The sequence below is a fragment of the Pseudophryne corroboree genome, chromosome 3 (assembly GCF_028390025.1).
Source record: "Pseudophryne corroboree isolate aPseCor3 chromosome 3, aPseCor3.hap2, whole genome shotgun sequence".
Taxonomy (NCBI): Eukaryota; Metazoa; Chordata; class Amphibia; order Anura; family Myobatrachidae; genus Pseudophryne; species Pseudophryne corroboree.
The window spans coordinates 749540494-749555508 of record NC_086446.1 but is presented as its reverse complement, the minus strand read 5'-3'; the positions used below and the strand labels follow the sequence as shown (position 1 = coordinate 749555508).

Here is a 15015-nt window from a genome sequence, read left to right as displayed (position 1 = left end):
TGAGAGTACAACACACGTTTTGTTTTTTTTGTGTGGTGTTATCTTTCTTGTGCTGAAATGAGAAGGTTTCTAATACACAAAGATTGAATTATCCAGGCACAAAGAATCAAATGAAAGCTGCCATTCCATTTTTTTAGAACGCAAATCACTGTTGCAGACTATAAGAAACAGCTTGATAGTTACCATTTTTCCTTGGTTTTCTGCTTGAAGCTGTTTTTGAGTGATAATTGTGCTCAATGTTGTGACTACCATGGAAACCACAGTCACATGGCACATAATGTAATCAGCAGCGAGTCTTTAAAATGCCCCCTTTTCTGTACACTCTGATCTCCTCCCACCTTCTCCTTCCTGAGGACCGTGTCAGTGTAGCAGCCGGTCTGTGTCTGGCAGCCATATTTGTTTTCCATCCAAGGAGAATTTGAAAAAGAGATATTGATATATAGGAGGTAAAAAAAAAAGTTTAAATGACATGTTTAAAAGGTTATTTCAGTAAAAAAAAACAGATTGCTGCTGTACTGTGTCTTGTTTACTAGCCTTTAATACTAAATAAGTGCCTCATATTTTCATTCATTTTATAATCTGCATTAAATGATGTTGTAAAATATTAATGGGGTGACTGGAGCCTGTAGAAACCCCACACCGGGGAAGGGTGAGATCCTCTCTACCTGCCCTAGGTCGGTTTTGAGAAAAGCATGATAAATGTGTTTGTAAATGTAGCTGGAAATCACTTGGCATTACTAAGATGATGGATCTGTGAATATTAGAGGCCTCGACATAATTCTGCCTGATCCTGAGGTCACCGTGACAAACTGCGAACAGCTGAGGCCAGACTTCAAGTGCTTTATTGTATTTTACAGTTACTGAAATAAACACTCCAGGGCCTTGCCCTACATGAACTTCACTTAGAACTTACTTGACGCTGCAGGGTGATAGGGTTTACAGCACAGCGGGGAAGACATGCAGCTGGCTGAGCGCTTGTAAACGCCAAATACCTTGTTTGATCATCTCTCCGTGCACCTCTCCCCTACACTCAGCAGACAATCCCTCTGGTGTCTGTGCAAACGTCCGTGAAGATGCCACCTATAGAGTTAGTGACAGAACACTTTCTTTTATATATGTGATGACTGCACATTCCATGTATTTAGTAGGACTCCATTCATTGCATCTGTATGAAAGTTTTTAGTTTCCTTTCTAGGGGTCAGTCCTATTGGGTGCGAGTTACCAGTTGTTTCGTGAAACTCACAGACATTCGCAGGACTGCGCAATACCGAGAATTCTCCAATCGAATAAAAAATGCCTATTTGCAGCGGGGGAAGGGGGGGGGGGTTGGTTGTGAAATGGCAGCCATATGCGACACAGAAATGTCAATTTTCTTTGCAGAATCATACAGAAGGATGTTAGTGGTCAGAAGGAAAGTACCGGAGATTTTTAAATGGTGTTACATGGCTGATTTTTTGCGTTTATATTTTTTTTAAATGCTAAAAAGCAACATTTTTCATTTACTTTCATACGGAAAAAAAATGAAAAATCCAAAATAAATAGGAATTATTTTTTTTTGGGGGGGGGGGGGGTACTTTGAGGTGACTTTAAAAAAAATGGAAATAAAATATAAAAAGCAATTTTTTTCAATTAAGACCCTCTAAATGGGTGTGGTATGGAAGGTAGATAGTAACTAGGTCGACAGTGTCTAGGTCGACCACTATTGGCCGACAGTAACTAGGTCGACAGGGTCTGTAGATTGACAGGGTCTAGGTCGACAGGTCAAAAGGTCGACATTAATTTTTTTATGGTTTTTTTTTGTGTCATTTTCTTCGTAGAGTGACCGGGAACCCCAATTAGTGCACCGTGTCTCCTCACATGGCTCACTTCAATCGTAGTCCACGTGGATCGTTAATTATGAAAAGGTTCAAAAAAATAAAAAAATCGTGAAAAACTCATGTCGACCGTTTGACCTGTCGACCTAGAACATGTCGGCCTAGAGACCCTGTCGACCAATAGTGGTCGACCTAGATAGTGTCGACCTAGTTACTGTCCACCTAGAGACCGGATCCCCTTTAAATTTGGAGTACATAAAGCAACGAAAAAGTTGATTTTTGGAAAATTTGAGGATATTTTCTTGAAACCCCCAGAAATGACATGCATTTATTGGACTAATTAAGCTAATTGAAAACTTCCAATTGCCTAATTAGTCATTAGGGTGGTGTCTAAGGGGTACTGCACGGTGTCCCAACATTTTAACCTTAAAGTAAGGATTTTGCCCTACCATCTCTCACTCTCAATGCGAGTTTACTCGGCCTGGTCCAATGTGAGTTTCTGATTGGATTGCAAAATGAGTTTGCAATGTGAATTCGCAGAGAAAACGGCCACTCGCACCTAATTGGATTGACCCCCTAGTTGTGCACTTCCTTCCTTATATTCAATGCAAAACACTATGTGCGGGATGTACTAATGTACATCGCCGCCCTGCGCCACGATGCTGATCGCATATGTACTAACATATGCGATCAGCATTGCGGAGGACAGCTCTTCCGATAAGAGCTGTCCTCCGCGATGCGCAGCGGCAGCCTGACTTCCGGGATTCGGCCCCAGGAGTCAGTCTGCGCATGCGCAGGGCGACGGGGGCGGCCGCAGGGCATGCTGGGAGGGATCCGATCGAAATCCCTCACACAGCGCCGCGGAGAGAAGCCCATAGGCTTCTATGGACGTACGCCACTGCGCTGTCCTGCCGGCCGGCCGGGGGTTAGTACATCAGGAAAATGCGGTAAACAGGGAGTTTACCGCATTTTCCGCTTAGTACATCCCGCCCTATTAGTTGTGATGTTGTGCCTTTTAATATGGTCTTCAAACTGCTGGGTGACTTATTTCACGCAGGGCGTACCAGTCTGTCCGAGCCCTGATTGTCTCCCTCTCTCTTGTGCTACAGGTGCAGTTGGAGGGATCTGTGCTCTAGCTAATGTACTTGGTGCCCAGCTGTGCGAGTTGGAGAGAATGTGTGTAAATGCACAGTGGGCCAAAGCCAGGGCGTTGCAGTATCGACTGATCGAACCAAACGCTGCTGTAAGTATTCATTCTGAAGGTCGCAGGGTCATTCACATGTCTTTGCTATTGTGTTTGTGGGTGAAAGCAAGAACATGCGGCTTGCTACTACTTCAGTAGTAGAGACTACAATAGCCAGCATGCCTTGTTAGTCGTAAGGGGCCTGATTGAGTTGCATTTAAGTCACAGTGCGCACGGATCTCACGGATTGCGGCATAATACGCCAAAGACAGACACCGGTATAGGCATGAGACATAGGGGTGTATGTACTAAGCCTTGGAGAGAGATAAAGTGGACGGAGGTAAAGTACTAGCCAACCAGTCTCCAACTAGAAGCGATATAGGAGCCTTATATAGCATAGGAGCGATATATAGCTTAGAAGCGATATATAGCATAGAAGCCATATATAGCTTAGAAGCGATATAGGAGCGATATATAGCTTAGAAGCGATATAGGAGCGATATATAGCATAGGAGCCATATATAGCTTAGAAGCGATATAGGAGCGATATATAGCATAGGAGCGATATATAGCTTAGAAGCGATATAGGAGCAATATATAGCATAGGAGCGATATATAGCTTAGAAGCGATATATGGCTTAGAAGCGATATAGGAGCGTTATATAGCATAGGAGCGATATATAGCTTAGAAGCGATATAGGAGCGATATATAGCATAGGAGCGATATATAGCTTAGAAGCGATATAGGAGCGATATATAGCTTAGAAGCGATATAGGAGCGTTATATAGCTTAGAAGCGATATAGGAGCGATATATAGCATAGGAGCGATATATAGCATAGAAGCGATATAGGAGCGATATATACAGTAGCTTAGAAGCGATATAGGAGCGTTATATAGCATAGGAGCGATATATAGCTTAGAAGCGATATAGGAGCGATATATAGCTTAGAAGCGATATAGGAGCGATATATGGCTTAGAAGCTATATAGGAGCGTTATATAGCATAGGAGCGATCTAGGAGCGATATATGGCTTAGAAGCGATATAGGAGCGATATATGGCTTAGAAGCGATATAGGAGCGTTATATAGCATAGGAGCGATATATAGCTTAGAAGCGATATAGGAGCGATATATGGCTTAGAAGCGATATAGGAGCGATATATGGCTTAGAAGCGATATAGGAGCGATATATAGCTTAGAAGCGATATAGGAGCGATATATGGCTTAGAAGCGATATAGGAGCGATATATGGCTTAGAAGCGATATAGGAGCGTTATATAGCATAGGAGCGATATAGGAGCGATATATAGCTTAGAAGCGATATAGGAGCGATATATGGCTTAGAAGCTATATAGGAGCGTTATATAGCATAGGAGCGATATAGGAGCGATATATGGCTTAGAAGCGATATAGGAGCGATATATGGCTTAGAAGCGATATAGGAGCGTTATATAGCATAGGAGCGATATATAGCTTAGAAGCGATATAGGAGCGATATATGGCTTAGAAGCGATATAAGAGCGATATATAGCATAGGAGCGATACATAGCTTAGAAGTGATATAGGAGCGGAGCGATATATAGCTTAGAAGCGATATAGGAGCGTTATATAGCATAGGAGCGATATATAGCTTAGAAGCGATATAGGAGCGATATATGGCTTAGAAGCGATATAGGAGCGTTATATAGCATAGGAGCGATATATAGCTTAGAAGCGATATAGGAGCGATATATGGCTTAGAAGCGATATATAGCATAGGAGCGATATATGGCTTAGAAGCGATATAGGAGCGATATATAGCTTAGAAGCGATAATAAGAATTTACTTACCGATAATTCTATTTCTCGGAGTCCGTAGTGGATGCTGGGGTTCCTGAAAGGACCATGGGGAATAGCGGCTCCGCAGGAGACAGGGCACAAAAAAGTAAAGCTTTACTAGGTCAGGTGGTGTGCACTGGCTCCTCCCCCTATGACCCTCCTCCAGACTCCAGTTAGGTACTGTGCCCGGACGAGCATACACAATAAGGGAGGCATTTTGAATCCCGGGTAAGACTCATACCAGCCACACCAATCACACCGTACAACTTGTGATCTAAACCCAGTTAACAGTATGACAACAGAAAGGGCCTCTTAAAGATGGCTCCTTAACAATAACCCGAATTAGTTAACAATAACTATGTACAAGTATTGCAGATAATCCGCACTTGGGATGGGCGCCCAGCATCCACTACGGACTCCGAGAAATAGAATTATCGGTAAGTAAATTCTTATTTTCTCTATCGTCCTAAGTGGATGCTGGGGTTCCTGAAAGGACCATGGGGATTATACCAAAGCTCCCAAACGGGCGGGAGAGTGCGGATGACTCTGCAGCACCGAATGAGAGAACTCCAGGTCCTCCTTTGCCAGGGTATCAAATTTGTAAAATTTTACAAACGTGTTCTCCCCCGACCACGTAGCTGCTCGGCAGAGTTGTAATGCCGAGACCCCTCGGGCAGCCGCCCAAGATGAGCCCACCTTCCTTGTGGAGTGGGCTTTTACAGTTTTAGGCTGTGGCAGGCCTGCCACAGAATGTGCAAGTTGAATTGTGTTACAAATCCAACGAGCAATCGACTGCTTAGAAGCAGGTGCGCCCAACTTGTTGGGTGCATACAATATAAACAGCGAGTCAGATTTTCTGACTCCAGCCGTCCTTGCAATGTATATTTTTAAGGCTCTGACAACGTCCAACAACTTGGAGTCCTCCAAGTCGCTAGTGGCCGCAGGCACCACAATAGGTTGGTTCAGATGAAATGCTGATACCACTTTAGGGAGAAAATGCGGACGAGTCCGCAGTTCTGCCCTATCCGAATGGAAGATTAGATAAGGACTTTTATAAGATAAAGCCGCCAATTCAGATACTCTCCTGGCAGATGCCAGGGCTAGTAACATAGTCACTTTCAATGTGAGATATTTCAAATCCACCTTTTTCAATGGTTCAAACCAATGGGATTTGAGGAAATCTAAAACTACATTTAGATCCCACGGTGCCACCGGAGGCACCACAGGAGGCTGTATATGCAGTACTCCCTTGACAAAAGTCTGGACCTCAGGGACAGAGGCCAATTCTTTTTGGAAGAATATTGACAGGGCCGAAATTTGAACCTTAATGGATCCCAATTTGAGACCCATAGATAATCCTGATTGCAGGAAATGTAGGAAACGACCCAGTTGGAATTCCTCCGTCGGAACCCTCCGATCCTCGCACCACGCTACATATTTTCGCCAAATGCGGTGATAATGTTTCACGGTGACTTCCTTCCGTGCCTTAATCAAGGTAGGAATGACTTCTTCTGGAATGCCTTTCCCTTTTAGGATCTGGCGTTCAACCGCCATGCCGTCAAACGCAGCCGCGGTAAGTCTTGAAAAAGACAGGGACCCTGCTGTAGCAGGTCCCTTCTCAGAGGTAGAGGCCACGGTTCGTCCGTGAGCATCTCTTGAAGTTCCGGATACCAAGTCCTTCTCGGCCAATCCGGAACCACTAGTATTGTTCTTACTCTTCTTTGCCGTATGATCTTCAATACCTTTGGTATGAGCGGCAGAGGAGGAAACACATACACTGACTGGTACACCCAAGGAGTTACCAGTGCGTCCACAGCTATTGCCTGTGGATCTCTTGACCTGGCGCAATATTTGTCCAGTTTCTTGTTGAGGCGAGACGCCATCATGTCTACAATTGGTCTTTCCCAACGGTCTATTAACATGTTGAAGACTTCTGGATGTAGACCCCACTCTCCCGGATGAAGATCGTGTCTGCTGAGGAAGTCTGCTTCCCAGTTGTCCACGCCCGGGATGAACACTGCTGACAGTGCTATCACGTGATTCTCCGCCCAGCGAAGAATCTTGGCAGCTTCTGCCATTGCACTCCTGCTTCTTGTGCCGCCCTGCCTGTTTACATGGGCGACCGCCGTGATGTTGTCCGACTGAATCAACACCGGCTTTTTATGTGAAGAGACTTTTCCAGACTCGTCCATACTCCCTGGAAGTTTCTTCCTTGTGTGACTGCTCCCCAGCCTCTCAGGCTGGCGTCCGTGGTCACCAGGATCCAATCCTGAATGCCGAATCTGCGGCCTTCTAATAGGTGAGCCTTCTGCAACCACCACAGAAGTGACACCCTTGTCTTTGGTGACAGGGTTATTCGCAGGTGCATCTGCAGATGCGACCCTGACCATTTGTCCAACAGATCCCTTTGGAATATTCTTGCATGGAATCTGCCGAATGGAATTGCTTCGTAAGAAGCCACCATTTTTCCCAGGACTCTTGTGCATTGATGTACTGACACTTTTCCTGGTTTTAGGAGGTTCCTGACCAGATCGGATAACTCCTTGGCTTTTTCCTCTGGAAGGAAAACCTTTTTCTGAACCGTGTCCAGAATCATTCCTAGGAACAGCAGACGAGTTGTCGGGATTAAATGGGATTTTGGAATATTCAGAATCCACCCGTGTTGTCTTAGCACCTCTTGAGATAGTGCTAAAGCTGTCTCCAGCTGTTCTCTGGACCTTGCCCTTATTAGGAGATCGTCCAAGTATGGGATAACTAATACGCCTTTTCTTCGAAGAAGAATCATCATCTCGGCCATTACCTTGGTAAAGACCCGAGGCGCCGTGGACAATCCGAACGGCAGCGTCTGAAACTGATAGTGACAGTTTTGAACAATGAACCTGAGGTACCCCTGGTGTGCGGGGTAAATCGGAACGTGTAGATACGCATCCTTGATGTCCAAGGATACCATAAAGTCCCCTTCTTCCAGGTTCGCTATCAGTGCTCTGAGTGACTCCATCTTGAACTTGAACTTTTTTATGTAGAGGTTCAAGGACTTCAGATTTAGAATAGGCCTTACCGAGCCATCCGGCTTCGGTACCACAAATAGAGTGGAATAATACCCCTTTCCTTGTTGTAATAGGGGTACTTTGACTATCACCTGCTGAGCGTACAGCTTGTGAATGGCTTCCAACACCCTCTCCCTTTCGGAAGAGACGGTTGGTAAGGCAGACTTCAGGAAACGATGAGGAGGATCCGTCTCTAATTCCAACCTGTACCCCTGAGATATTATCTGCAGGATCCAGGGGTCTACCCGCGAGTGAGCCCACTGCGCGCTGTAATTTTTGAGACGGCCCCCCACTGTCCCCGAGTCCGCTTGAGAGGCCCCAGCGTCATGCTGAGGTTTTTGCAGGAGCCGGGGAGGGCTTCTGTTCCTGGGAAGGAGCTGCCTGTTGGTGTCTCTTCCCTCTTCCTCTGCCTCGTGGCAGGTACGACAAGCCCTTTGCTCTCTTATTTTTGTAGGAGCGAAAAGGCTGCGGTTGAAAGGTCGGTGCCTTTCTCTGTTGGGGAGTGACTTGAGGTAAAAAAGTGGATTTCCCGGCAGTAGCCGTGGCCACCAAGTCTGATAGACCAACTCCAAATAACTCCTCCCCTTTATACGGCAAAACCTCCATGTGACGTTTTGAATCCGCATCGCCTGTCCACTGTCGTGTCCATAAGGCTCTTCTGGCTGAAATGGACATAGCACTCATCCGAGATGCCAGTGTGCAAATATCCCTCTGTGCATCACGCATATAGATAAATGCATCCTTTATTTGTTCTAACGACAGTAAAACATTGTCCCTATCTAGGGTATCAATATTTTCAATCAGGGATTCTGACCAAACTACTCCAGCACTGCACATCCAGGCAGTTGCTATAGCTGGTCGTAGTATAACACCTGCATGTGTGTATATATTCTTTTGAATAACTTCCATCTTTCTATCTGATGGATCCTTAAGTGCGGCCGTCTCAGGAGAGGGTAACGCCACTTGTTTGGATAAGCGTGTGAGCGCCTTGTCCACCTTAGGGGGTGTTTCCCAGCGCGCCCTAACCTCTGGCGGGAAAGGGTATAATGCCAATAACTTTTTTGAAATTATCAACTTTTTATCAGGAGCAACCCACGCTTCATCACACACGTCATTTAATTCTTCTGATTCAGGAAAAACTGTTTGTAGTTTTTTCACACCATACATAATACCCTGTTTTACGGTATCTGTAGTATCAGCTAAATGTAACGTCTCCTTCATTGCCAAAATCATATAACGTGTGGCCCTACTGGAAAATACGTTTGAATTTCTACCGTCGTCACTGGAATCAGTGCCCGTGTCTGGTTCTGTGTCGACCGACTGAGGCAAAGGGCGTTTTACAGCCCCTGACGGTGTTTGAGGCGCCTGTACAGGCATTAATTGATTGTCCGGCCGCCTCATGTCCTCAACTGACTGTTTAAGGGAAGATAAACCATCACGTAATTCCACAAATAAAGGCATCCATTCTGGTGTCGACCCCCTGGGGGGTGACATCTGCATATTTGGCAATTGCTCCGCCTCCACACCAATATCGTCCTCATACATGTCGACACCACGTACCGACACACACCGCAAACTCACAGGGAATGCTCTAATGAAGACAGGACCCACTAGCCCTTTTGGGGAGACAGAGGGAGAGTCTGCCAGCACACACCACAAAGCGCTATATATACAAGGGATATCCTTATATTAAGTGCTCCCTTATAGCTGCTTTAATATATATATATATATAGCCATTAATGTGCCCCCCCTCTCTGTTTTACCCTGTTTCTGTAGTGCAGTGCAGGGGAGAGACCTGGGAGCCGTTCTGACCAGCGGAGCTGTGACAGAAAATGGCGCCGTGTGCTGAGGAGATAGGCCCCGCCCCTTTTTCGGCGGGTTCTTCTCCCGCTATTTTTCCAGTCAGGCAGGGGTTAAATATCTCCATATAGCCCCTATGGGCTATATGTGAGGTATTTTTAGCCTTGTATAAGGTTTATATTTGCCTCTCAGAGCGCCCCCCCCCAGCGCTCTGCACCCTCAGTGACTGCCCAGTGAAGTGTGCTGAGAGGAAAATGGCGCACAGCTGCAGTGCTGTGCGCTACCTTATGAAGACTGAGGAGTCTTCAGCCGCCGGTTTCCGGACCTCTTCACGCTTCAGCATCTGCAAGGGGGTCGGCGGCGCGGCTCCGGGACCGGACTCCACGGCTGGGCCTGTGTTCGATCCCTCTGGAGCTAATGGTGTCCAGTAGCCAAGCAGCAAATCCACTCTGCATGCAGGTGAGTTTACTACTTTCCCCCTAAGTCCCACGTTGCAGTGATCCTGTTGCCAGCAGGACTCACTGTAAAGAAAAAAACCTAAACTAAACTTTCTCTAAGCAGCTCTTTAGGAGAGCCACCTAGATTGCACCCTTCTCGTTCGGGCACAAAATCTAACTGGAGTCTGGAGGAGGGTCATAGGGGGAGGAGCCAGTGCACACCACCTGACCTAGTAAAGCTTTACTTTTTTGTGCCCTGTCTCCTGCGGAGCCGCTATTCCCCATGGTCCTTTCAGGAACCCCAGCATCCACTTAGGACGATAGAGAAATAGGAGCAATATATGGCTTAGAAGCGATATAGGAGCGATATATAGCTTAGAAGCGATATAGGAGCGATATATGGCTTAGAAGCGATATAGGAGCGATATATGGCTTAGAAGCGATATAGGAGCGTTATATAGCATAGGAGCGATATAGGAGCGATATATAGCTTAGAAGCGATATAGGAGCGATATATGGCTTAGAACGATATAGGAGCGATATATGGCTTAGAAGCGATATAGGAGCGTTATATAGCATAGGAGCGATATAGGAGCGATATATAGCTTAGAAGCGATATAGGAGCGATATATGGCTTAGAAGCTATATAGGAGCGTTATATAGCATAGGAGCGATATAGGAGCGATATATGGCTTAGAAGCGATATAGGAGCGGTATATGGCTTAGAAGCGATATAGGAGCGTTATATAGCATAGGAGCGATATATAGCTTAGAAGCGATATAGGAGCGATATATGGCTTAGAAGCGATATAAGAGCGATATATAGCATAGGAGCGATACATAGCTTAGAAGTGATATAGGAGCGGAGCGATATATAGCTTAGAAGCGATATAGGAGCGTTATATAGCATAGGAGCGATATATAGCTTAGAAGCGATATAGGAGCGATATATGGCTTAGAAGCGATATAGGAGCGTTATATAGCATAGGAGCGATATATAGCAGCGATATATGGCTTAGAAGCGATATATAGCATAGGAGCGATATATGGCTTAGAAGCGATATAGGAGCGATATATAGCTTAGAAGCGATATAGGAGCAATATATGGCTTAGAAGCGATATAGGAGCGATATATAGCTTAGAAGCGATATAGGAGCGATATATAGCTTAGAAGCGATATAGGAGCGATATATGGCTTAGAAGCGATATAGGAGCGATATATAGCTTAGAAGCGATATAGGAGCGATATATGGCTTAGAAGCGATATAGGAGCGATATATGGCTTAGAAGTGATATAGGAGCGATATATAACTTAGATAAGTAGCAATTCACGTATACTCACCTCTCCGACAATGAGCTGCGGAAACCAGGGGTCCAGGGATGCAGTTTAGTTTTGTCCAGCGCTCACTACATGGAAGCCGGCGCATCCCGCCTGCACAAGCGGCTGACTGTGCTCCCGGCAGGCCGCTGGGAGGTCAAGGGGCGGAGCTAGCGTCAGGTGGCGAGCAGGAAGCATTGAGCTTCCCTTCCGAGCTTTCCGTTTCTTCATGGATGGCACTGACTTCTCCACCGGCACTCCCGCTCTGTGCCTGAATCGCATCACCATACTTTTGTATGTTGAGTGCAATCCATGAAGAAACGTAAAGCTCTGTGTTCTGCTTCTCCATGGAGTTCAGGTTCACCATCTCAGGATGGCGCAACCTGAACTTCGGTGCGGAGATGTCAGGGAAGCTCAATGCAGGGACTTCTCCATGGTAACCTTCTCCGTGAATAGCAGGAAGTCGAGTAAAGCCCTGTTTTCCGCCAAGCCTGGCTTTTCTCTGCTACATGAATAGACCCCCAAGTCTTAGCCAGGTCTGAGATGTGTGACATTTTTAGCATTTTCCTACTATATGTCGCTTTCCAATGAGTTCCAGATCTTCCAACAGCGACCTCTGCAAACGCCACAGTGATACACTGATGTACCTACCCTCCGGCTTTTCTCTAATCTGCCTTCCCCAGAGTATTCTACTCCCCTAGCTCTTCATAGTTTTTATTTATTTACTCCATAATAAACCTTTAAACACTCTCTCAATTGGGGCTGGATTCTTGCTGTGGATTTATATTGCGCAGATGGGATACAGTGGTATCCTGGCAAGTCACAGCGGTAGGAGGGAGACGCAGGAACATGGGGGGTCATGCCCACCCGTTCGCATGCTGCGGTTCATCGCAGCGGTGCGAATGGGTCGGAACTGCGCATGCACGGCGGCCGCATTGCGCAGGCGCGTCCTTGCCCGGCAACAGCAGCGACGGCACGTACGAAGAAAGTGCTCGCAGCAGCGACCGCAAGAAGATTGACAGGAGGAAGGCGTTCCGGGGCGTCAACTCACCGTTTTCCGGGCGTGGAGATCCGAACGCAGGCGTGTCCAGGCGTTTGGAGGGCGGATGTCTGACATCAATTCTGGGACCTTAATTGCTGGATCCATCGCACAGGGTAAGTAACTGCAGGGCTGGTCTTGTTCTGCACAAAACTTTTTTAGCATAGCAGGGCTGCACAAGCAATCGCAGCCCTGCTATGCTAAAATACACTTCCCCATAGGCGGCGTCTAGTTGATCGCACGAGCAGCAAAAAGTTGTTTCGTGCGATCAACTCGGAATGACCCCCATTGCCCCAGCGGGATACAAAGTGCTGATGAAGCCTACACCATGTATACATATCTGAAAGTGTCCAACGTGCTGTAAAGTGAAGGGACGTGGCACTGAAAAAGCAAAAACAAAACTTCCGGTGAAAATTTTGTGACTGTCCCCCTTCTTACAGCTCCATAGCACAGTGGTTCCCGAACGCCGTCCTCAAGGCACCCCAACAGTCCAGGTTTTAAGGATATCCCTGCTTGCGCACAGGTGGTATAATCAAAGTCCCCTGTACCTAAGCATGGATATCCTTAAAACCTGGACTGTTGTGGTGCCCTGACAACCACGTTTGGGAACCACGGCCATAGCACGTTATTTGTGCCTTCAACAACCTTAAGACAGTTTCAGATCTGTACAGGACCAGGATGGCGCCCGTTTGGCAGCAGGACTGGCAGATCGTTAAGTAATGTGCAGCTGTCCCTCTGGCAGCCATCCTGGTAAAATAACGTGGCCGGTGAGTTCTGCTTGTGAGGGGAGATATGACAACCTGACGGGGTCATTCTGCCTGCTGAGGAGACGGGGACAGAATAGGGATTAGCTGTCGCTGCAGGGATTGGCTTTGCCGCTGTTTTACTAGATTTTACATTTATCTAACGTGTAGTGTTTATGTAGGGGCTTTCCACCTTCTAACGACTTCTGTACTTGTTTGTACACGCCCTCCTGCAACCATCCATACTGTAAATATACATGCCATACCGTTCTGGCGTGTTCTTCATCATTGTCTTTATATGATCCAGGCAGACTCTGGAATTGCTCTGTAAATACAGCTGTATGTGATGTACAGAAGTGAAGATGGGTAATTGCTCAAAGAACAAACACTTGTATAATACTTCTTGCTAAAAATGTACTTTTATGTCTCAGGAATACTTTAAACAAACATTTTGTTTTCTCTGACGTCCTAGTAAATGCTGGGCACTCCGTAAGGACCATGGGGAATAGCGGCTCCACAGGAGACTGGGCACAAAAGAAAAGCTTTAGGACTACCTGGTGTGCACTGGCTCCTCCCCCTATGACCCTCCTCCAAGCCTCAGTTATATTTTTGTGCCCGACCGAGCTGGGTGCAATCTAGGGGGCTCTCCTGAGCTTCTTAGGAAAAGTTAGTTTTAGGTTTTTTATTTTCAGTGAGACCTGCTGGCAACAGGCTCACTGCATCGAGGGACTAAGGGGAGAAGAAGCGAACCTGCCTGCTTGCAGCCAGCTTGGGCTTCTTAGGCTACTGAACACCATTAGCTCCAGAGGGACCGAACACAGGCCCAGCCTCGGAGTCCGGTCCCAGAGCCGCGCCGCCGGCCCCCTTACAGAGCCAGAAGCACGAAGAAGTCCGGAAAATCGGCGGCAGAAGACATCAGTCTTCACCAAGGTAGCGCACAGCACTGCAGCTGTGCGCCATTGCTTCTCATGCACACCACACGCTCCGGTCACTGATGGGTGCAGGGCGCTGGGGGGGGGGCGCCCTGAGCAGCAATATGAACACCTTGGCTGGCTAAAATACATCACATATAACCCCCAGGGCTATATGGATGTATATTAACCCCTGCCAGATTCCTGAAAAAAGCGGGAGAAAAGTCAGCCGAGAAGGGGGCGGAGCCTATCTCCTCAGCACACTGGCGCCATTTTCCCTCACAGCTCCACTGGAAGGACGTCTCCCTGACTCTCCCCTGCAGTCCTGCACTACAGAAAAGGGTAAAACAAGAGGGGGGGGGGGGGGCACTAATTAGGCGCAGTATAATATAAACAGCAGCTATAAGGGGAAAAACACTCTGTATAGTGTTATCCCAACATATATATATATAGCGCTCTGGTGTGTGCTGGCATACTCTCCCTCTGTCTCCCCAAAGGGCTAGTGGGGTCCGGTCCTCTATCAGAGCATTCCCTGTGTGTGTGCTGTGTGTCGGTACGACTGTGTCGACATGTATGAGGAGGAAAATGATGTGAAGGCGGAGCAATTGCCTATAATGGAGATGTCACCCCCTAGGGAGTCGACACCTGAGTGGATGGGCTTATGGAAGGAATTACGTGAAAGTGTCAGCTCTTTACAAAAGACGGTTGATGACATGAGACAGCCGGCTACTCAGCTTGTGCCTGTCCAGGCGTCTCAAAGACCATCAGGGGCTTTAAAACGCCCGCTACCTCAGATGGCAGATACAGACGCCGACACGGATACTGACTCCAGTGTCGACGATGAAGAGACGAATGTGACTTCCAGTAGGGCCACACGTTACATGATTGAGGCAATGAAAAATGT

The 15015-nt window shown here is 46.8% G+C and overlaps 1 protein-coding gene across 1 annotated transcript in view; it reads left to right on the top strand.

Annotated features, from left to right (window-relative positions):
* HOGA1 (4-hydroxy-2-oxoglutarate aldolase 1) overlaps positions 1 to 15015 on the top strand; it is a 94662-nt gene that overhangs the window by 60098 nt on the left and 19549 nt on the right. Inside the window, exon 6 of the mRNA XM_063962335.1 lies at positions 2924 to 3057. Within this exon, the coding sequence (XP_063818405.1) occupies positions 2924 to 3057 (134 nt within the window). The remainder of the gene's footprint in view (positions 1 to 2923; positions 3058 to 15015) is intronic.